Source organism: Rhinolophus hipposideros (genome assembly GCF_964194185.1).
Source record: "Rhinolophus hipposideros genome assembly, chromosome: 4".
Taxonomy (NCBI): Eukaryota; Metazoa; Chordata; class Mammalia; order Chiroptera; family Rhinolophidae; genus Rhinolophus; species Rhinolophus hipposideros.
Window position 1 is genome coordinate 61,504,734 of NC_138050.1, and position 20,233 is coordinate 61,524,966.

General features: G+C 44.1%; 1 protein-coding gene across 4 annotated transcripts in view; it reads left to right on the forward strand.

Annotated features, from left to right (window-relative positions):
- The first annotated feature begins 6,189 nt into the window (after window positions 1-6,189).
- TMTC4 (transmembrane O-mannosyltransferase targeting cadherins 4) overlaps window positions 6,190-20,233 on the forward strand; it is a 57,723-nt gene continuing 43,679 nt past the window's right edge. For 2 of the 4 annotated variants that reach the window (XM_081047103.1, XM_081047105.1), the window contains exons 1-4: window positions 6,190-6,238; window positions 11,542-11,757; window positions 15,758-15,873; window positions 16,997-17,213. In XM_081047103.1, coding sequence (XP_080903229.1) covers window positions 11,596-11,757; window positions 15,758-15,873; window positions 16,997-17,213 — 495 coding nt within the window. In that variant the 5' untranslated portion in view covers window positions 6,190-6,238; window positions 11,542-11,595. Of the gene's footprint in view, window positions 6,395-11,541; window positions 11,758-15,757; window positions 15,874-16,996; window positions 17,214-20,233 lie in introns of all 4 variants that reach the window. The other 2 variants (XM_081047104.1, XM_081047106.1) reach the window with 2 other exon arrangements.

Here is a 20,233-nt window from a genome sequence, read left to right on the forward strand (position 1 = left end):
TGCTAAACTGACCACTTGTCCACATCTGCAGACTGCCTCCTCTTTCTGTATCTGCTGCCCTAGTGAGTGGCCCCATGAATCAGTTAGCAGTCTGTGTGGAAATCATTCTAGACTTCTCTTTCTACTTTCTTACACAGGTCAACCACTAAGCATTGTAAGTTGAAATTAGTAAACATTTCCCAAATCTCCTTCTTTCTATCTCCAAATATTTCATTTCACAAGTATCACTTCTCCCATGCACTACCACAATTATCTGCTTAGAAAGCACCCTGCCTTAATTTTACTCCATCCCAGTCCTTGTTTTACATAGCTGCCAGAGTGGTCTTTCTAAAAACATAAATAAGATCACGTCATTTCCTGTTTATTAATCTTCCCACGTGTTTAATCTCCTTTAGGGTAAATTACAAACTCCTTAAAGGCACTGAGGCTTTTCTCGTTTGACTTCTAACTACTTAGATCAGTCAGAATAAACTAGATTCTGCTGTGGTAACAAACAATCTCAAAATTTCAGTGGCTCAACAGACAAAAGTATGTGTATCTTTCTGTGCTACAAGTCCCGTAGGTTGGAAGAGAACTTTGCTCATTTTGGTTTCTCGGGGACCCAGGCTTATGGAGACTCTACATTGACATGTTTTCATGATCATCACAGCTGTCAGAATGTCATAACTCTCACTGGCCCTTTACATCCTCCATCCAGAAGTGACATATGTCTCTTCTGCCGACATTTCATTGGCCAAAGCCAGTCACATGAGCTATACCTAATTGCAGAGAGGACAGACAATACAATCCTACCATGTGTCTGAGAAGCAGAGAGCTGGAAACATTTGTCAATCAGTGCTGATGACCATTGACATTATCCATTCAGACTCACCTATCTCTAATTCCTAATATATGCCCTGTATACCAGGTCAACCAAACATCTGTAGTTGGACAAATGTATCCCACATTCTCATGTCTCTATGATTTTGTTCAGTCTAGTTCATTTGTTTAGGATGCCCTTAGAATTTCTGACTTGTTAATAACTATTAATCTTTCAAGAACCAACACAGGTATCTGCTCCTTTAGAAAACATCCCTTAACCTGGGATTTCTCAAACCATCTGTGGTAAAGGATCTAGGTTTTTATTTCCAATCCATCATGGACTAATGTTTACTTAAAATACAGTAAAAATAACTGACAATAAAAATAAAGTTTAAACAAAGACACAGAAAATACTAGCCCAAATTTGTTATTAATAAATTCCCCACGCATTATCAGGTTGCCACAAAGTTTCTAATGACACACAATGTGTGTACTTATCTCACTGCAGATTGCAGATGAGTAACAAGCATATGATGGTTTGACATGGCCCAGGAACCATACTTCTGAATAGCACTGTTCTAACACACTCTTATTATCCTCCCTTCTCCAACCCTACACACTAGGCTTTTAGTACACTCAAAAATCCCTAAAATTCCTCTATCAGACCCTTGCTAAATTTGATTCTAACTGTTGGTTTATTTATCTATTTCCACCATGCTTCTATGCCTAATAGCGTGAACCATTTAGCTCTGAAACCTCAGTATTTAGGAGACTAACTAGCAGATAACTGGTATTCAGCAAAATTTTTTTGAGTGAATAAAATGGTAAGTAAATAAATAATTAGCCTACCATTTAAGTAAATCCCATTTCATGTAGACCAGAGCGTTACTATATTCAAACCTACAAAGTAGATATTTTTATTCAAAGTTAAGATTTTAAAATAAAAGTGACTCATTAAAGAATACACTTGTTTTAAATATTGAGGAAATACAATTTGTCACAGTGGCATTGAAAGAAATTGCAGTTTATTTGTAGGAAAAGATAGATGTGTTTATTATGTTGTACTGAAGACCGTGGAAAGGTCAAGGTGAAAAAATGTGGGGTGTTTGCAAATGATGAGTTAGTAGGTAAATACATGTGAATATCTGGGACGCTCCAAGCTGTGGATATACCAGGATTAAAGTATATGATTGCCTATAACATATGGTACAATGTGGTACAAGTATTATATGAGTGCCTGCCCACAAACACTTTTTGCACCCACTTGTCAGACGGCTCCACTCTCCGACTTGCCTTAAAATTCCCCCATGGTATTCTGCTTTAGCTGTTACAATTATTGGTAAGTGCATGTATGTTACCTGGGGATGGGGAGAGACAGGTTTAGGTGGGTAAGAATAAATGCCTTTCTCCCTTCTCAACAGTAGATATCAAAAGTTGTTGGAGAAAGATGAGCCATTTGAGCCTCTGAGGGGGTTACTACTTTCATCTGGTTTGGCTGCAGATTTGAGGGATGGTTGAAATATTTTGGCTTCTGGGAAGTCCCGGGACTCTAAAATGTGTATACATGGGGTGCATTGCCATTTGTGTGAAGAGAGCCTTCTGGAGTTAGGCAGGGCACAGCCCTCAGAGGTGTCCACAGCATCCCCTCACTTGGCAGACCCTGTTGACGAGGTCCCCTTGGTCCTGGGAACAGTGCAAGTTTAAAGGGACTTTGGGGTTCCCTTCTTGCTTGCCACCCCAGTTAGAAGTCCCACCAAAGAACTGTGGGTGCACTGGATAGCAGCAACAGCCTTCATGGTATATCAATCAGAGACTAAAGAGTGGCAGCTGGGCAAAGGACCCATAGCACCTGTCCTCAAAAAAAGTTATGTGCTTGCCACCACAAAAGGTTCAAATGGCTCATCTGCCACCAACAACATTTGACACTTGCTGCTGACAGAAAGGGAGACTCTATGAGAACAGCAGCAGGGAGGTATTCTCTGCATCTTATACTTCTTATTAAACCATAAGATTGTGAAAGGCAGAATCAGCGCCAGGTTTACCTTCGTATTCTCCACAGAGCCTGCCCCTTTGCTTGTTTGGCACATGGTATTTTGATCTTGGCTGGTTATGCAGTTTACAGAGCAGAGTACCACTGTATTACATCAGGAGATTCCAATTCTAACTCCAGCATTGCCAATAACATGCAGTATGACTTTCAGAAATGTGCTCAGAGAGACACTGTTGAGTATCTGCTATGTGGTGGGCATGGCAGCTGCAGGGGATGCAGGTTTTAAGACAGACATGGTCCTTGCCTCTAATGATGGAGACAGACTTTACATAATGATCATATGGTTAGTTATTTACAATTGTGGTAAGAACTATGAGGGTAGAGTATACACAAAGGAACTTAAGGGTGTTTGGAGAGATAATTCAGGGAAGGCTTTTCTGAGAAATTGACATTTGAGCAGAGACCTGAAGGTTGAATTAGAGTTGCCAGGTATCACAGAGGAGGGCAGGAAGGAGTGCTGCAAGTGTGTGCGAACAGCCCAGGATGGAAAGGAGCACAGCACACTGTAGGAGTATAAAAGGCCAATGTGGCTGAGCTTAGGTAACAAAGGAGATGGGGCATAAGATAATTCAGGAGCAGCAGGCAAGGGACCAGATCATGTAGCAGCATTTCGGCCTTCAATCTAAGAGCAACAGGGAGCAGTGCCATGCAAGAGGGGCCACAGTGAGAGCAAACCGTCTTGGGGTAAGGAAATAAGGACTGCGTTGTCTGTATAGAACTGAAAAACAATAGTAAAATTAAACAGAACTTTTTTATTTTCACTATGCACTAGGAAATCTATGTCAATCAGTAGTGTGCTTGTAAATGTTTAAAAACTGGTTCTCTGGAGATATTTATACCAACATCTATATCTATATAGATACAAATATAATGTTACTGATATAATGGATGTGTAGCACACAGTTTACAAATAATGGTAAAATATGCAAATACTCTTTATTGCAAATTCCTATAGTTGATGGGTTCTTATGGAATATTTTTGTTGATTTTTGCCAAAGGCTTGTATCTGTATCCAACTGATGTTTGTAATTCAACCATGAGTTCACAAATGGAATTGCATCTCAATCTGCTTCTCTCAATAAATTTATTGTCATTCACTCTGATACATGATCTGTTAAACTATTTCTCACTCTTGTGCAAATTAAGCCCATTGAACTGAAATCTTTTCGTTTCAGCACTAAGCATAACACATTTTAAGTTTAATCAGCATTATTAAAATTTTCTCCATCATTTTCTTACGTCTAGAGACAACCAGCAAAACAACAAATCAAGCCCTAATTCATAATATTTGTCAATTTCCATGGTGTAAATAATCCCACAGTGGCCCTTTCAATCTACCAATGTGACATCACTGAATGTGAGTTAGGAAGACACAGTAGCACAATATTATATGTTGTAGTGATTTGATTGACACTTAGCAAGTAGAGACTTGTTAATTTGTTAGGTGCTAAGGGCAAAGGCAGAGTTTGGGAAATACTGGACCAATCACTATCACAGGGAGACCTGAGGAGTAGCAGACAGTGAAAGTGCGCATTCCTTTGGGGATGTGTTCCATTTGAGGTAGTTACATGACACAACAAAGTGGAGAAGCTGAACAGATAGACAAATGTGGTTGGAGGTCAGAAAACGATGAGTGTTGTGAATTTGAGATATATTAATGGAGATGTTGGCAGTGAATTAAATCACGCAGGGGAAAATCTTGACATGAAAGGAAAGGACTGAGACCTTAAAAATGTCATTTGGAGGTTATCAAGAAGCAGGTAAGTAAGCTAAGGAGACGGAAAGCAGGAGAGCAGAGTATGCCATCACCAAAGGTATATGTGTTGGAGAGGACGGGTGGCTCAGTTGGTTAGAGCAGGAGCTCTGGGAAACAGGGGTGCCGTTTGGATTCCCACATGGGCCAGCAAGCTGCACCCTCCGCAACTAGAATGAAGTCAATGAGCTGCCGCTGAGCTCTTGGGTGGCAGGGTGGCTCAGTTGGTTGGAGTGCAAGCTCTCAATCACAAGGTTGCGGGGTTCGACTCCCACAAGGAATGGTGGGCTGTGCCCCCTGCAACTAAGATTGAAAACAGCACCTGGACTTGGAGGGAGCTGATGAGTCCTGGGAAAAACTACTGTTCCCCAATAAAAAGTCCTGGAAATACACACTGTTCCCAATGAAGTCCTGTTCCCCTTCCCCAATTAAAAAAAAAAAAAAGTATATGTGTTGAGGAGGAATGTAATGCACATTTTGCTGAGATCAGGTAAAACGAGGGAGAGCGTCCTTTGGATTTAGTGATTGTGGGTGTTATTGGTGACGACAGCAAAGTCAGTTTCAGTGGAGTGTGGAAACCAAGAAGTGAAGGGGAGTTGAGAGACTAGAAGAGTAGGTGCATGCAGCTCTTTCAACAACTTAGCTAAGAGAGGAGAGAGGCAAGGTGGCTGCTACAAAGGCATGCGGAGTTCAGGAAGGCCTGGGACTAATTAAATGATGATATAATAGGGATCCAGACAAGAGGTAGAGGTTGATGTTCGATCAGATTCTGTGATACTGGGGAAAAAGTGTGCGTGTGAGGGGGATGGAATCAGGAGTAGGTTTGTAGGTTGTCAGTGGAAAGTGGATAAAGTTTCTCTTTTTCTTAAAGCAGGAGACAAAGTAGTCCGCAAATGAGGGTCAGAGTGGCAATTAGGTTGGGAGTGGAAGTTTAGGGCAAAGTGACTAATTAGTGAATGAAGATCCGGCCAGGAGAAGCGCCACAGCACGGTTCGTGGGTCAGCAGAATGAAGACCCTGGGCCGTGGAAGAGGAGCTGTTAAAAACAAAAGCCGGAGCAGCCGGGCCTTGGATAGAAGAATGCAGTTTCAGTTCCGTTCTGAGAGGCACAAAGTGGAGACACACATTTGAAGTAACTCCTCCTAGACAGGAAGAAGTCTAGAGTTCTGGTTGTTCCGATCCAGCTCCTGTTTCTGCAGGGCGGCTGCAGCCCTTCCGCGGAACGCCATAGACAGCGCAAGAAGCGCTAGACAGGTAGGGAAAGGCCCCGCGCCGGCGGAAACCAAGAGAAAGGAGCGGCCTGCGGCGGCCCGCAGACACCCGCGAGGTCGGGATCCTGCAGACACCCGCGAGGTCGGGATCCCGCAGCCCGCCTCACCCGGCCAGGCTGGGACCGCCCCTTCCCGCCCCGGCCCCGCCCGGACTCCGCTTTCGTGGAGTCGGTCTGTCCCTGCGGCTCCTTCGCCGCGGACTAGAACTCTCTGGCCTGACGTCACCGATGCATCCACCAATGGGTTGAAGAGGGATCGGCTGCAGCTGAAAGTGACGGAAGAAACAGCCAACGGGCGCGAGGAGGGGGCGGGCCGAGGCGGGAGTGGGAGAGTGACCGCCCGCAAGCTTGGGGAGCTGCGGGAGGTGAGGGCCGTGCGCGGCGCAGGAGGGGGCGCGGCGGGGGGCGGGGGGTGCGGCGCGGGCGGCCCCTCCCCCTGCCCAGCTCCGGGCGGGCGACCAGAGCCGCGGGAGTTTTCGCGCCCGGGAGGGAGATGCTGCTGCCGCTCGGGCTCCTTGCAGGTAACGCGCGGGGCGGCCCCTGCAGGGCCGAGCTGGGCGGAGCACGCTGCGGGGCGAGCAGAGTTGGGCGCTGAGTGGACGCTGGGTCCCCGCTGCTGCCGCACCCCCAGCTCCGCGGGCTGGCCCGGGCCCGGCGGCGGCGATGCTGGAGGAGTTGGTTCCGGGACTCGGGTTGCGGATGGGGCCGAGGTCACGGGGGACGCGGGCCCCGGGCGCCCCGGTGTAAGCAGCACGCGGGACAAAGGGCGCGTTGTGGAGGGTGCGTGCTCCCCCTGTCCGCACCCTGGCCTGTGGCTCCTGCGCTCCCTCAATCCCGGGCAGTGATCACCCTGCCAGCTCCGCACCGGGCGCCTACTACACCTGGCCTCGGGGCCCCGCGCCACCCTGCGCCTGGCCGCCAGCTGTCTGTGGCGCGGGCGATGGCTGGGCTCAGCCGGGCCGCTTGGCCGTCTGCCTTGGGTTAAAGGCGGCTCCCCTGCAGAGCAGCGAGTGACAGCTATTCCACTCTGGCTGCCGAGCTAAGCGGCAGGAGAGCCGCGTGCACCAGACGGGCCACCGGGGAGTCACCCAGCCGCCACTTCCCCTTGCGCAGGCTTGGAGTTTGGGGAAGCCGAGCAGATCGAGCAACCTCCGCTTCACCTCCTGCGAACTCCGCGGGCTTCTGGTCTTGTTGATGTTGTGACTGTGGGCTGTGTCTGTTTCTTTCTTTTCTTTTTTTTTTAACCACACACAAAAGAAGGGAGGAGTTAGAGGAAAGCTCTAGCCAGCACGTTGTGGATCATCCTACTCTGCTCTTTCCCTGGGAGAGCAGATGAGCGGGGAGAATTCCTTGAGAAACCATTGCAGTAACTACTTCCTGGGGACCCTCCTTTTCCCCTCTCCCTGCGGTCCCGACCGCGTCTGGCGTGCCCCAGGTGGAGATAGGGTAAAGTAAAGCAGACCGACTTCCACCGGAAAATGGCTACAAGCTACTGGCAAGCTGGAAACTTTCTGGGACAGTGGAACTGTGAATGTGGAACCACACGCAGTCATTCTGGCTATAGGCAGGCATGGGCCTCGTGTCACTGAATGGAAAAACAGGAAGGCGATCACTGGAGAAAGATAGCACTTTAGCATTTTGTTCAGCGCTATGTGGTGTGGGGAGGTTGAGATGACCGTCTCCCTTGCCATGAAGGTTCCAAGGGAGAAGCAGTCAGCTCAGGTCTCCAGATACTGGGTCAGAAACGATAGAGTTATTTAATCTGATATCCAGAGGCTCTGTTTCATCGCAGCCTGGCAAGAGGGCAGCTGGCATGTGGAAGGATTGTTACTGATGAGGTAGAAAGGCAAGCCCGAGGCCAGCAGGCCCTTGAGTGCACGTGGAAGCATTTTCTGTCGTAGGTGGCTGCTGCTCATTTTTCCAGGCTTGCTCATTTTTTTAGATTTGATCTGTCATTCTGTTTCCTGCAGTCCAGGCTGCTGTCTCAGCAGCCACTGGGTCCCCAGCATTCACAGCTCAGTGACATTTGTTTTTGGGAGCAGAGTGGGTGCCCTGTTTCAGGTCTTTTTGACCTTTTCATTGGTGATTGATTCATGTGTTTTAACCCCCTGAAAATAGAGGTCTGGTATGAGAAGTTGGAGAAGTTGAGAATAAAGAGACTTCTGCTTTGTTGCAAATTCAACTGCTAGTAGGGCTGCTTAATTCTGAACACAGTGTGAAATGGGCACAGGAGTCAGATAGGGATCAGAGCACCAACTTTATCCTTGGTAAAATTGGTTAGAGTACTGCTTGGACTGAACTGAGGCTGAGGCCACAGTGGGGCTTCATTCTTCTCACTCCATGTAAAAAACTTACCAGCTACATCCAGCTACATCCAAGAGCCAGGGCTCCCAGGTAGGACATCACCTGGAGACAAGGAACAGAGCAATGCAGCCAAGGGCCCATCAGAAGAAAAATGGAATGTGTCCCTTCCTATTTCATGGCCTGGGTACAAAAAAAAAAAAAAGAAAAAAAAAAGGTGGAGGGGAATGGTCCCCTTATCTGTACCACCTCATGTGGGCAGGGTTTTCTTACCTGACTGCCGAGCCTGGCTGGGATCACTGAAGAACAAAGGTCATTTACCATAGGAGGAAGCAGAATTGGGAACAGGATCAGTATATATGGCTGTGAAGTTTCCACAGGACACACAGACACTTGGCCAGGGAAGCAATGCCCTGGGTCTGCTCAAAAGAAGGGCACCTTTTTCTCACTTGCATCAGATCACCTGATGGGCTACTTCTGGCCTTGGTAAGCAATCAACAGGAATAGACAATTGATGGGCAACATCAGCGATTCCAAGACAGAAAGTCAGGGACTACTAGGCATCAGGAACTAATTTCTCCAAAAATAGCAGCAATAACTAAATGGAACTAAATTATTTCCATATATTCTCTCCTTTAATCCTTACCACAACCCCCTGAAGTAAGTAGTAGTACCCTGTTGTGCCGATGTGGAATTGATCCTTAGAAAGACTGAGTAGCTCAAGGTCATGCAAGTAGCAAATCCAAATCTGTCTGTCTCCAGAGCCCGTGCTCTTAATCACTGGTCTTTGAGAACTTTGCATGAGTTCCGAACACGCTGTAGCTTTCGTTGCACTTGCTAATCTGCAGTATTTTTCTGAACTATTCACTATACACATTAACCATAATGCGTTAAACGAAAAAGGTATCTGTGAGTATTTTCAGAGGCAGCAAAGAAGTAGGAACCTTGGATACTAAGGGTGGGAAACTGCTACGAGGAGGGGAACCAACCAGAATGGAGAAATAATGTGGAGGCCAGGAACAGGGTAAGGCTGTGTTCTCTGAAGGCCCTGCAGAAGAGGAAGAGGGGATCGTTCCGAGATTGACTCAACCTTTCTATTGACTCCACAGGCATCCAAGCCTGGCCCAGCAAGGCACCCCAGATGCTGGGGTCCACAATCTGCCTTCCATATATCTCAACTGTTTCCTGGGTACGAAAATGATTAGTCTGTATTACAGACAATCTGAAATGACAGTGAAGCCTGACAACTAATTTCAGAAGCGCAAATTATTTCCTGGTTCAATATTCTTCCTGTAAGATCACTTGAACCTCATGACAACCTTTTGTGAAATAATATTCAAATATTTGGGCCTAAAGCAGATAACATCAAGACCATGTATCACGTTCATTCTGTTGTGCATTTAAAACTGGTATACAATATTTGCTTTCCTCCACATTAACTTTTTAAACCAAAGAACACTTTTTTATTCCTTCCATGTTAAGTCATGGTGTCTTCCTAACTATTAAGTCTTCTTTATTTTAAGTAGCAGGAGTAATTTCTTTAGCTGAAATGTAGACATAGCTGTTGGGGCCTACATGGTGACCTATATTGTGTTTGCATCTGTAATTTGCATTTAACCAATGATTTATCCTTACACTGGAAAAAAAAAAAGGCAGCAGGTAGCTGGAATTCCCCTCCCCCCATTACTCGCCATCCCCGCCCCCCCAAGCACTTGCTGAGAGCATGAGTTACATCTGGTGGAGAAGCTCAAAGAACCAGCAGTGAAAGTGGCAGAGCTTTTCCTCTCTCGATTGAAAATCTGGATCTTTTTCCAGCACCTGGAAAGGGACAAAGTGACTGTTGGATCTCTCTCCGCATTCACTCAGATAGAGAAGCCTATTGAAAGGATGCCTGTGACCTCAGATGGCCTATTTGGCTGATTTATTGATTCCATAATCTGGGGTATTCCCTTAGCGGCCTAGAAGCAAATATTTGTCTAAACTGCCTTGCCAATCAAGGGGCTTGGGATCGTCCTCCATCTCAGCATGAAAGGAATGGGGGCAGGTCCCTTACTCAGGAAGACGAGCCTCAGCACCAACAAACCAAACACTAAAGGGGATTTTCAAAAGAAAATATCTCTGTGCCTGTGCTTTCACCCTCCTTGAAGAAAGTACTTGTACTAAAGCTAACGTCCCCTGGGCATTCATTAAAGCCAGGCAGTGTTTCTAACCACTTTAGTCGGATATGTTGTTTAACCCTCCCGACAACCATGTGAAGTCAGCACAGTTATCACCTCTTTAGAGGTGAGGAAACTGAAGTCCAGCAAGGTTAAGTAACTTGTCCAAAGGAACATAGGATTGGAACCTGAGGAGTTGACCCAAACATAATCCTGTAAATCCAAAGAAAGCACCTATTGAGGATGTGGTGGGAATGGGGACAGATAAAAGGTGATTTTGGGAGGTAATTTGTTATTTCTTTGGGCAAATTCCAAGCCAGGAAGCTCTTAGGCAGCTCTCACTGCTGAGAAGTTATTATGCTTTGCACAGTAGCGCAGGAAGTTGACTCTGAGAGGATAGGTGACACACAAAAGGCCACAGAACTACGTAAGACGCATGGCTGAGAGGCACAAATTTCTGGCTTTAATATTTTGCCTGTTTGAAAGAAAAGTTAAAAAAAAGTGTAAATTTTTAACTTGATTCTCTCACCAATATTGAAGGTCATAGCCTCACCTAGAATAGCCTCTATCAGATACAGCTCAGCCCTTTCTGGAATATTTTCCCAAATCAGTGAGTCTACAACGTTCTCTCCATCCTCTGTTTACCGTCTGTGTGTGAACCACTGAACAAGCATTGATCACATGCCCTGCCTCATCATCTCTATGAAACTCTCCCAGATTTTCATCTAACTGGCATGAGTGTTTTGAGTTCTCAGAATCAGATTCATGTTGCATACCCCACCCCCACATACAAGGTGCTAAGACCCCGCAATGAATATTTCTTGATTTTTCTTGATTGAATTAAGATGGCAACTTTTTTTTTAACTTTGTAAACTGGTTCCAGAACTATAAAAATTGATTTCCTTTATGGGGTTGATGAATATAGGAATTCGTTAAATCAGTATTTGTCAAGGACAGTTCAGCATCAGAAAACCAAGGGTTTCCAATGGTAGGTTGCAGTTGGGCCCAGGAGAATCTGTTTGTGTTCCAGGTCACTTTTCTGCCCACTAGAGTTGGAAAACCACAGCTTTAACTTTTTAATGAGCACATGCTCTCAGATTGCAGCAAAAGTGACTGTCTAACTCTTAGTCTCTTAAGGTAAATATGTACACTGGAGAAACATTCCTAACAATGCACTGATGAGTATTTCTATCATGTTATTTTTCTTACAGATTTCTAACCAGCATAATGCTGCAGCCAGAGGCTGGCAGCCTGCAGTTTTCAAAATGGCCGAGTTGGAGGCCAGTTTGGATGACATCATTCCATCTTCTGTTCTTCCTCCTTTCTGGGCTAAGTTAGTAGTGGGATTTGTTTCCCTTGTATGTTTCGCACGTAGCTATGATGGAGATTTTGTCTTTGATGACTCTGAAGCTATTATTAACAATAAGGTTTGTATCTTAATTCATTCCTGATAAACTTATGTTCACCACTTGCCTATGTCTCCATAATAGTCTAAGTTTGTGTTGAATCATTATTTTCTGTTAAACTTAGGTTAAGCATTTGCCTGGGCCCCAATAATGCTCTAGATTTTCCATCTCTTTTACTTTTTTTTTTCTTTTTAAAATTAAAGTTTATCTGGATGACAATGGTTAGTAAAGTTACATAGGTTTCAGGTGTACAATTCTGTGATACATCATCTATATATCACATTGTGTGTTCACCACCCAGAGTCAGTTCTCCTTCCATCACTTCCATCTCTTTTAGATAGCATCTTGAATTAGGGCTCCTTTTCTTGCTGACAGCAGGGTCTCCCAAGCCCTGCCTCGCCTCAGCTTTACCCTCCCTATGTGAGGCCCCAGTCCACACCTGTATCAGAGAAACTGTTATTCTAAGATTACATGACCAGGGTGTTGTAATCTTAGACTAAGTATTTCAGGTTTTTTGTGACAAATTTCCAGAACTGTAGGCCAGAACTATTCCACCCCCAGCTCCAAAAAAAGAAAAAAAAAATATGCATTTGCTGCAGTGATGGAAGAGTCTGATCACGCACCAAAAGTTATGTCCTCAGCAGCAGGCAGCAAGCTGGCTGCTTCTTTGTCCTTTGTTGATAGCATCCTGACAGTCTGATGACAGCTGCTAGAGGACAGGGAGCGTGCTGCCCGTGGATAATGCAGTTCCTGCTCATTTCATGTTCAGAGACGCAAATGTGCTGAATTTGCAATTTCCCGGCCAGTTTTGCCCTATCAATGGGAGCTTGCTATATTGGTGTAGGGAAAATGATACTCTCTTTCACTCACTAACTAGAGATAGAAAGAAGAAATAGGTTTGTGGAAAGGGAAGAAAAAGACTTAAGGGAGCTAAAAGAAAATCAGAACAAGATTCTTGGAGACAGGGAAGGCCCAGAGGAGAAAGAACATGGAAATAACACAGGTTAGAGCCTTGGTGACAATCTAGTTACTCAGCAGATATTTTATGTGTGTGCCTTAACCAGCAAAGAGTTTGAAGGAATATACTTTCTCTCTCTCTCTCTCTCTCTCTCTCTCTCTCTCTCTTTCTCTCTCTCTCTCCTCTTCGTTCTCCTCTCGAGAGAGGATATGTTCTCTCGAGAGAGGATATGATCTCTCTCTCTAGATCTCCTCTTCGTTCTCTCTAATAATGCAACTGTAGGAACTCTTTGTAACACTGTTGTATGCTCTTAAATTTTTGAAGTCATGGATTCTACCAAATGAAGAAAAACGTCATTTTCATATTTAAAATGTTGGAAAAATTCTGTATGTGACAAACATTTTTTCAGTATGGGGGAGGGGGATGGGGAAAATGACTTTTGCAGATATTTTATTTGTAATACATTGCAATTGATTTTCTCCATTTTGATGGCACAAACTACAGCATTATTGATGCTTGTTTTTCATTCAAGTTCTTCCCTTGTAATTCAAGTTCACCCAGCAATTGTTGCAGCTGTTTCTGTTTCAGTACTTTTTAAAACTGTGCCTAAGAGAAAAAGAAGTTTGTAGCTCAAAGCAACTATGTCACATCCGTGGCTTCATAGCTGCAGAATTGCTTTCCTAACAAGTATTGGAGGATATGACTTTATTTTTAAAAAATCATGATTTTATTGAGCGTTCTTGGCTCTTCTACTTTTATTAAGGACGGTATATAAAGTGTGAACTGAGAACCTATGTGGAAGAACTTTGGTGAGCAAGGCAGGGCAAAGCATGGGCTCCGCTGGATGTGGGGTGCGCTGGTTTGGGACTCATTCTCTTTCCTTTGGTGTGGGGTGAGGCAGATGAAGCCCTGTGGTGGCTCTGCTGTGCATTGTCTTGGCAGCATTTGGCAGCGCCTCACACTGTGCCCCTCTGTTAACTCACTCACCCTCCCTTTTTGCTTTCCTCTTTAATGAAAGGCGCTCCTTCCTTCGTTGGCACCATGCCTACAGTAATGTGAAACAGGCTGTTACTGGGTTTTATTGGTGTTCAGGACTGTTTTCCAGATGCTTCCTTGTAGTGTTGAGTTGCCTGCTTTCATTGAGATGGTGATTTTCTTTGAGACAGTAGAGTTATCAGGAATTTCAGACGTAACACGTCTTTTCCATAAATCTTTATGAGGAACGATTGACCTCTCTTCCTGTAGCATGCCTTGCTCTGTGTAGGCTACACCTAATCCAATATTTAGAACTTTGGTGTTCATTTTCTGCTCAAATGGAGGGAAAGATCGTCTACCCAACCCCTTCACAACTAAACAAGAACTCCTAGGACAGTGCAAAAGAAGATGGACTTCCAATTTTGTAACTGAGTAAATTCAGTTGGTAGATGGATTACAGAACCTTCAGGAAATATCTAACCGACTCATAGAGGGGGTCGATATGCTCAAGGCCTCTGAGGCTGACACCCACTGGAAGTGAAATTCACCCTCCAAGTGAGTATCAGGTGACCAACTTTGCATTTCTTGCCTCTTCGCAAGCCTTTCCCTTTGAGTCAGCAAGCATTTAAATAGCTAGGACTCACTGAACTCTACTGTGTGTCATGAACACTGGTTATTCTCTTGGGCCAGCCATGATTTGACACACTTTCTCTGTTTGAGGCATTCCCCACCTTCTGGTTGTTACAAGCTGCAACGACTGTCCAGTTTGGATGCAGACACAGATATAGGCTCTCCTATCAGGTGTGCCCACCTGGTGGAGTCAGGAGCTAGTCAGGCAAAGAAGAGGGGGCCTGGAGGCAGCCGGGCAGCCTCAGCAGGTTGTCCAGTAGTGTGATTTGGGGACCTGCATCTGGCTGCACAGCTCTGGACCTGGTTTTCGAGCCCACGGTCGTCAGGGAGACTTGCAATCCCCTTAAGCATTCCTTTCTTTTCCTTAAGTTAATCAGAGTTGATTTGGGTTACTGCAGTGAAGTCTTGACTGATACACGGTACTGTGTTTACTTAGTACATCATAATTTCTAGTCCCTAAAACACTCCTATCTAATTATGCTTTAAACAGAAAATTAATATTGGGTTTTGTTACTTACCCTACAGGACCATGTCTGCCTTCTTATTAGACACAATTTATACAATCGAGGTTCATACTTAAATGTAAAAAAAAGTGCATTTTTAAGCATCTGCAGTACAGTACCAAATTAAATTGCCTTAGTAGCAAGGAAGGTATTTTTTTTTTAACATTTTGTGATCTTCACCTTCAAAAAATTATGTGGAAGTTGTTTTTTCATTAATTGTACTGTTTGCTTAGTTCATGATCAAAAATTGGAAACTCGTATGTGTTTAGCCACACTTATGTTTTAACTGGGATATTTTTGGTAAATTAACTTATGTATTGGATACGAGAGAAGGTAATGGTGATCTCCTTTTGCTATATGATCTATTCATTCAGTATAGATTGAGGACCTTCTGTGTACTCCTAGCAAACACAGATGTGTCCCTGGCCTCTTGGAGCCCCAGTGCAGTGGGGCAGACAGAAAACAGTTACATGATTATAAATCAGGACAGATGCAAGATACCCCAAGAAGGGGAATTGCATCAGCTCAGGAAGGTCACAGCTAAATGGCCAAGGTATGAACTGCGGGAGGAGCTGAGTTGTGAAGAGTTGAGGGATAACCAGCTGCTTGGAGAGCTGCACGTGCAAAGCCTCTGGAATGGGGGACAGAGGAGCTGTGTAGGGACTGGACAAAGGCCATTAGCAGGATCACCAAGTCTGAGAGATGAGCCTGCAGAGTTTGGTGGGAGCCAGTGTACCCTGGACTATGGATTCCACATCAAGACATTGGCTTTGTCCTAGAAGAGGAGAGAGCTATTGCAGTGTTGTAAGCAGGGGTGGGTGGAGCGACCTGATTTGCATTTTGGAGAGATCAATGTGGAAAACATGTCAGAGGGTGTAGGAGACCCTCTAGGAGGCCTGCATGTGTCCTAGGTAAGAAATAATGGTGGCAATGTCCTCTGATTGTGTTCCTGCAGGATCTCCGAGCAGAAACGCCCCTCGGAGACCTGTGGCATCATGACTTCTGGGGCAGTAGGCTTACCAGCAACACTAGCCACAAGTCCTACCGACCTCTCACTGTCCTGACTTTCAGGTGAGGTATGACAGCGTGGGCTGTACAAGAGGGTCACCCAAGTCTTGTGCATGATAATGTACCAGGTTGTATGTGACAAGGTTTCCAGAGTCCGTGAGTCAAGTCAGTGGTTCCTAGGGAAGTATAAGCCACTCACCTCTGAGAGGCTCCAAGAAGTACATGATAGTTCCAGCTGTTAGGAGTTAGGTCACAGGACAACGAGAAAGCGTGCAAGAGGAAACTTCATTGCAGGCATCACTTTGGCTCTGCAGATGCTAACCACGGAGAAGATTGACATGGCTCCTTGTGCAAGGAGAACATGCAAACTGGTGAAGTGTTCCATTTTGTACAGTTCTTGGAGGTTGGATCCTTTGCTGATTACTGAGGAAACAATGAGTTCAGGCAAGATATGACAGCTAATGAGATTATGATTTTTTTCATTACAAAAAAGTTATAAGTCTTCCTACTGTTACCAAGTCAATAGGCAAAAACAAAGTGAAGCTAAAAACACCCTCACCACCCCCTCATTAATTAGGGAGCTGTTTGCATTAAATAGATTTAGTCACCACACAAAGTTTCCATTCATAGCTGTTTCTTGGATGCATTAAATACTTGTGTATGGATCTCAAAGAAGCATGGAAATGATGAATTGGAACCGCCGGTAATTGAAAACTAGTCAGAAATAAGAATTCATTGTGTTCATTGTTCAGAAGGCTGGTGGACAAACTATAAAGGAGTACTTTTTTTTGGGGGGAGTGGGGATAAGCAAGTTACATGACTATCTTAAATCCAGATCCCTATAGGGTAGCCATGAGCAATGTATTATGTCTTCTTGGAATGCAGTCTTGCCTTGTTTGCACTTAAAAAATTCTTTCACTTTCCCTCTCCAAGTATTTTCTGTCCCACTCCTCAGAGGTCCCCTTATCGTCCATTCTCCCCTCTGCAGTTAATTATATTCTTACCTTTCTTCAATCTTCTTAACTTGACAGGCATTATTTATCTCAGGGCCATTTTACTAAAATTACACAAAGTCTTTCTCTTCTCCTTTTGACATTTTCACTCACCAGCCTTTTCCTTCGGACGGTTTGCGTTTTATTTCACGTGCCTGTGTGCATCTGGTGTGAGCACCCTTCCTTTGCTACAGGATTAACTATTATTTGTCGGGAGGGTTCCATCCTGTGAGTTTCCACGTGGTCAACATCCTCCTGCACGGTGGCATCTCGGTGCTCATGGTGGACGTCTTCTCGGTGCTGTTCGGTGGCCTGCACTACACCAATAAAGGCCGGAGGTTAAACTTGGCCCCCAGATCGTCGCTGCTGGCGGCACTGCTGTTTGCCGTACATCCGGTGCACACCGAGTGTGTAAGTATTGTCTGCTCACAGCGTCTGCACTCATGAAAGGACGAGAAGCTGAGCATGTGTCAGTTCGTTGCTAAATCAGGATTCCTTTAAATGCTCATAGAGCTGTAGAAAGTATACGCGCCCATGCCCTGCCAGACATTTGAAATGACTGTTTGTAGACGCAGCAGGTCTCTCTCATGGAAAAATGAGGAGTCCCATATTGGGGAAGACTTTATCATGACAGTATGCTATGATCCCTGGTGACACTTTCTGTTTTGCTTATATGGCCACACTGTAAAGGTATAAATGTTGAATGTTGTCTGGCTTAGGGAGACAGAGATTACCTGGCTGAGATTACCTTTCTTCGGCAAAGGATCTGATGCAATTTTCCTATGTTAGCTGAGAGATTTATAATTTCCAAAATACTTTCTCATACTATCGTGATTGTCACAAAAACTCTGTGGGATCAGACGGGGCAGCATAACAATTTTCACTTTACGGAAGAAAAAATGGACTTAAACGACAAATAAGGACTTATCCCAAATTAGTCATGTAGCTGGTTAGATATAAGGATAGAATTTAAAATCCAGTTGTCCAAGGTTTATGCAGAGGAGATGCCGGCATACTTTGAGTTGAACTGAAAAGTGGGTCCCTACATCCTGCTGTGGATTTCTCATGAATTCTCCCCACCTTCCTTTTCCTCCTCTTCTTCACTCTTTGTATTATCCTCCTCCCCTTGATAGACTTGGCCCAGTTAGTTTGGCAGCTCTTGGCAGGGACCTAACCTGCTGTCCTGTGGGCCGTGCCTTTATTTCATTGAGCTGCTGCTTAATATATTTGGCACAAACTATATGGGGTTTTCAGGAACCACACTACCTCCCATTCCATGAGAACCCTTTGAAAATGTAAATCACCATGTTTGCTGAGGGAAAAGATTTGATTTTAGTCATTCATTCTGTGACCATGAAGTACCTAGTATAAAATGCTGCATGTACTTTATTACTTCACAATAGACCTCTGTATCTCATATGTATTTAAACACCTACATATTAACCAATTGTATTGAGTATCTTGAAATTAAGTTTTAAAATATTGAGCAAAATTCCTGCCTTTAGCGTCTGATTTTATTAAACTACCTGTTCTTTGGCATTTAGAAGATTGTGGAATTATTCTCATAATGTTCTGTGAATATCTTATTACTGTAAAGCTTTAAAAAAATTATCATAATTTTTTATTTCAGCAAATTCAGAGGACTTAAGGGATTGGCAGGCTGAGAACTGTTGTAAGCTATATATATGTATATATGTATGTGTATATATATATGATCAAATAGAATGTTTTTTTCTGTGTGAGTTCTCTTTATGGTCTAAATGTCTGTTGGGACCTAGAAATAGTATACACATTGATCAGAAGTAAGGGAATCTCTGGCAAAAATACGGATTTACTGTTTTGGTCCTTATCTAATTTTGTGTGATATTAAAAGCAAAATTAAATAGTTGAATTATTAACCAAAGAAATTTTTCTAAATTTCTGATTTTAAATATTGAGAAGTTAGTTTATAGAAAAGTTTGAAATGTGTACAAAGCCACAGATAAATGCAATCTGGGAACGTGTTAACCCCAAAAGTCTACATTTGAGATATTTCAGATTGAGCCAAAGGAAGTCGAGCTATAGGAGAAAGGGAAACATCTGAAGAAATTTCTTCATTTCTTCCACACCTCCATTCCCTGAAAGCCATACAAACTCCTATTGCAAGGAAAAATTATGGGTCATTAAAAATTAGCATTCCTACGACAGGTAATTTGTATATTCACCGTTCATTGTTTTGACAAATAGTATTCAGTTTCCTCCTATCTACACCCTCGTGTATTTCCCACTTAACCCAGCTTTAAAAATGAGCAAAAAGCAGGACCACCCAAGGAACCAAATGGAAGGAGAGTTCCCAAAGGTTTCCAGGCCAGTACCAGAGAAGCAGGCCTGTGCTCTGGCTGTGGGCGTGGCCAGGATCTGTAAGGACAGCCTTGGGTGGTGTCTCCACTGCCCACCCCAACTCAGCATTGACCTGCGACGAGGATTGGGGATTTGGGCAGTAATTGTGCTGCTTCTGTTTACATTTATGAAAGGAAAGCAGTAGCAGTGTAGGCCCTTCCAAGTTTTATTAATGTAAATTTCTTTGTATTAACATTTATGTGATTTGCGTCCTGACATTAACATTGAGAATGTTTTTGCTCATTGCCCATAAGAACCTACATTTTCCAGTCTTCTGGGTAACCAGCCATTGACTTTGCCCAAGACTGAAGGGGTTCTGGAACACAGGACTTTCTCCATTTTAAAATGGAATCAGTCCCAGGCAAACCCAGATGAGTCAGTCACACCCGATAGTTTAGTTTTCCAACCTCCCAGTCCCTAAATGGTAATTAAATAATTGTAATCAGGTTTTGTTTTTTGTTTTTGTTTTTGCTCCCCACATAGTATGAATGTCTCTCATTTTCAAATATGCTGCCCTAAATTGCTCTGGGGTATTTGCAGATGTATAAGGCCTCCAACAGACCAGTCACCAAAAGAGGGAGGTGAGCTAAGAGAAAGGGTTGCGTAGCCTCTTGTCTCTTTGGAGATCAGGATGGCAGCCCCAGGGGTTCCCTGAGGACACCAGTGCAACTGTAGGCTTTCCTTTTTCTCGCGAGCATTGTTAAAGATTTCAAATTGCCTGAATGCAGGTATCAAAGAGGGCAGCTCAAGCCTCTGTAATAATTTTACCCATCCAACAAACCCGGAGTTTAATACTGAAGGGATTAGGTGGGAAAATATGCACCCTCTCCCGTTCTTCTAATTCCTTCTTATGCCCCCTGTACACATTGTTCCTAGTGGGGAATCAACAGTGACCCCTGCTTTATGGATTTGGAGGGATTGCAGTAATTTTTCCAGAAAACTGTGGGAGAGGCAGAAATTTTTCACTACCTTTCTAGGTTCTTTAAGCTGGTCTAACAATTAAATCAATATAAGACATATTAACAAGAGAAAATAACCAAATTTAATTATGT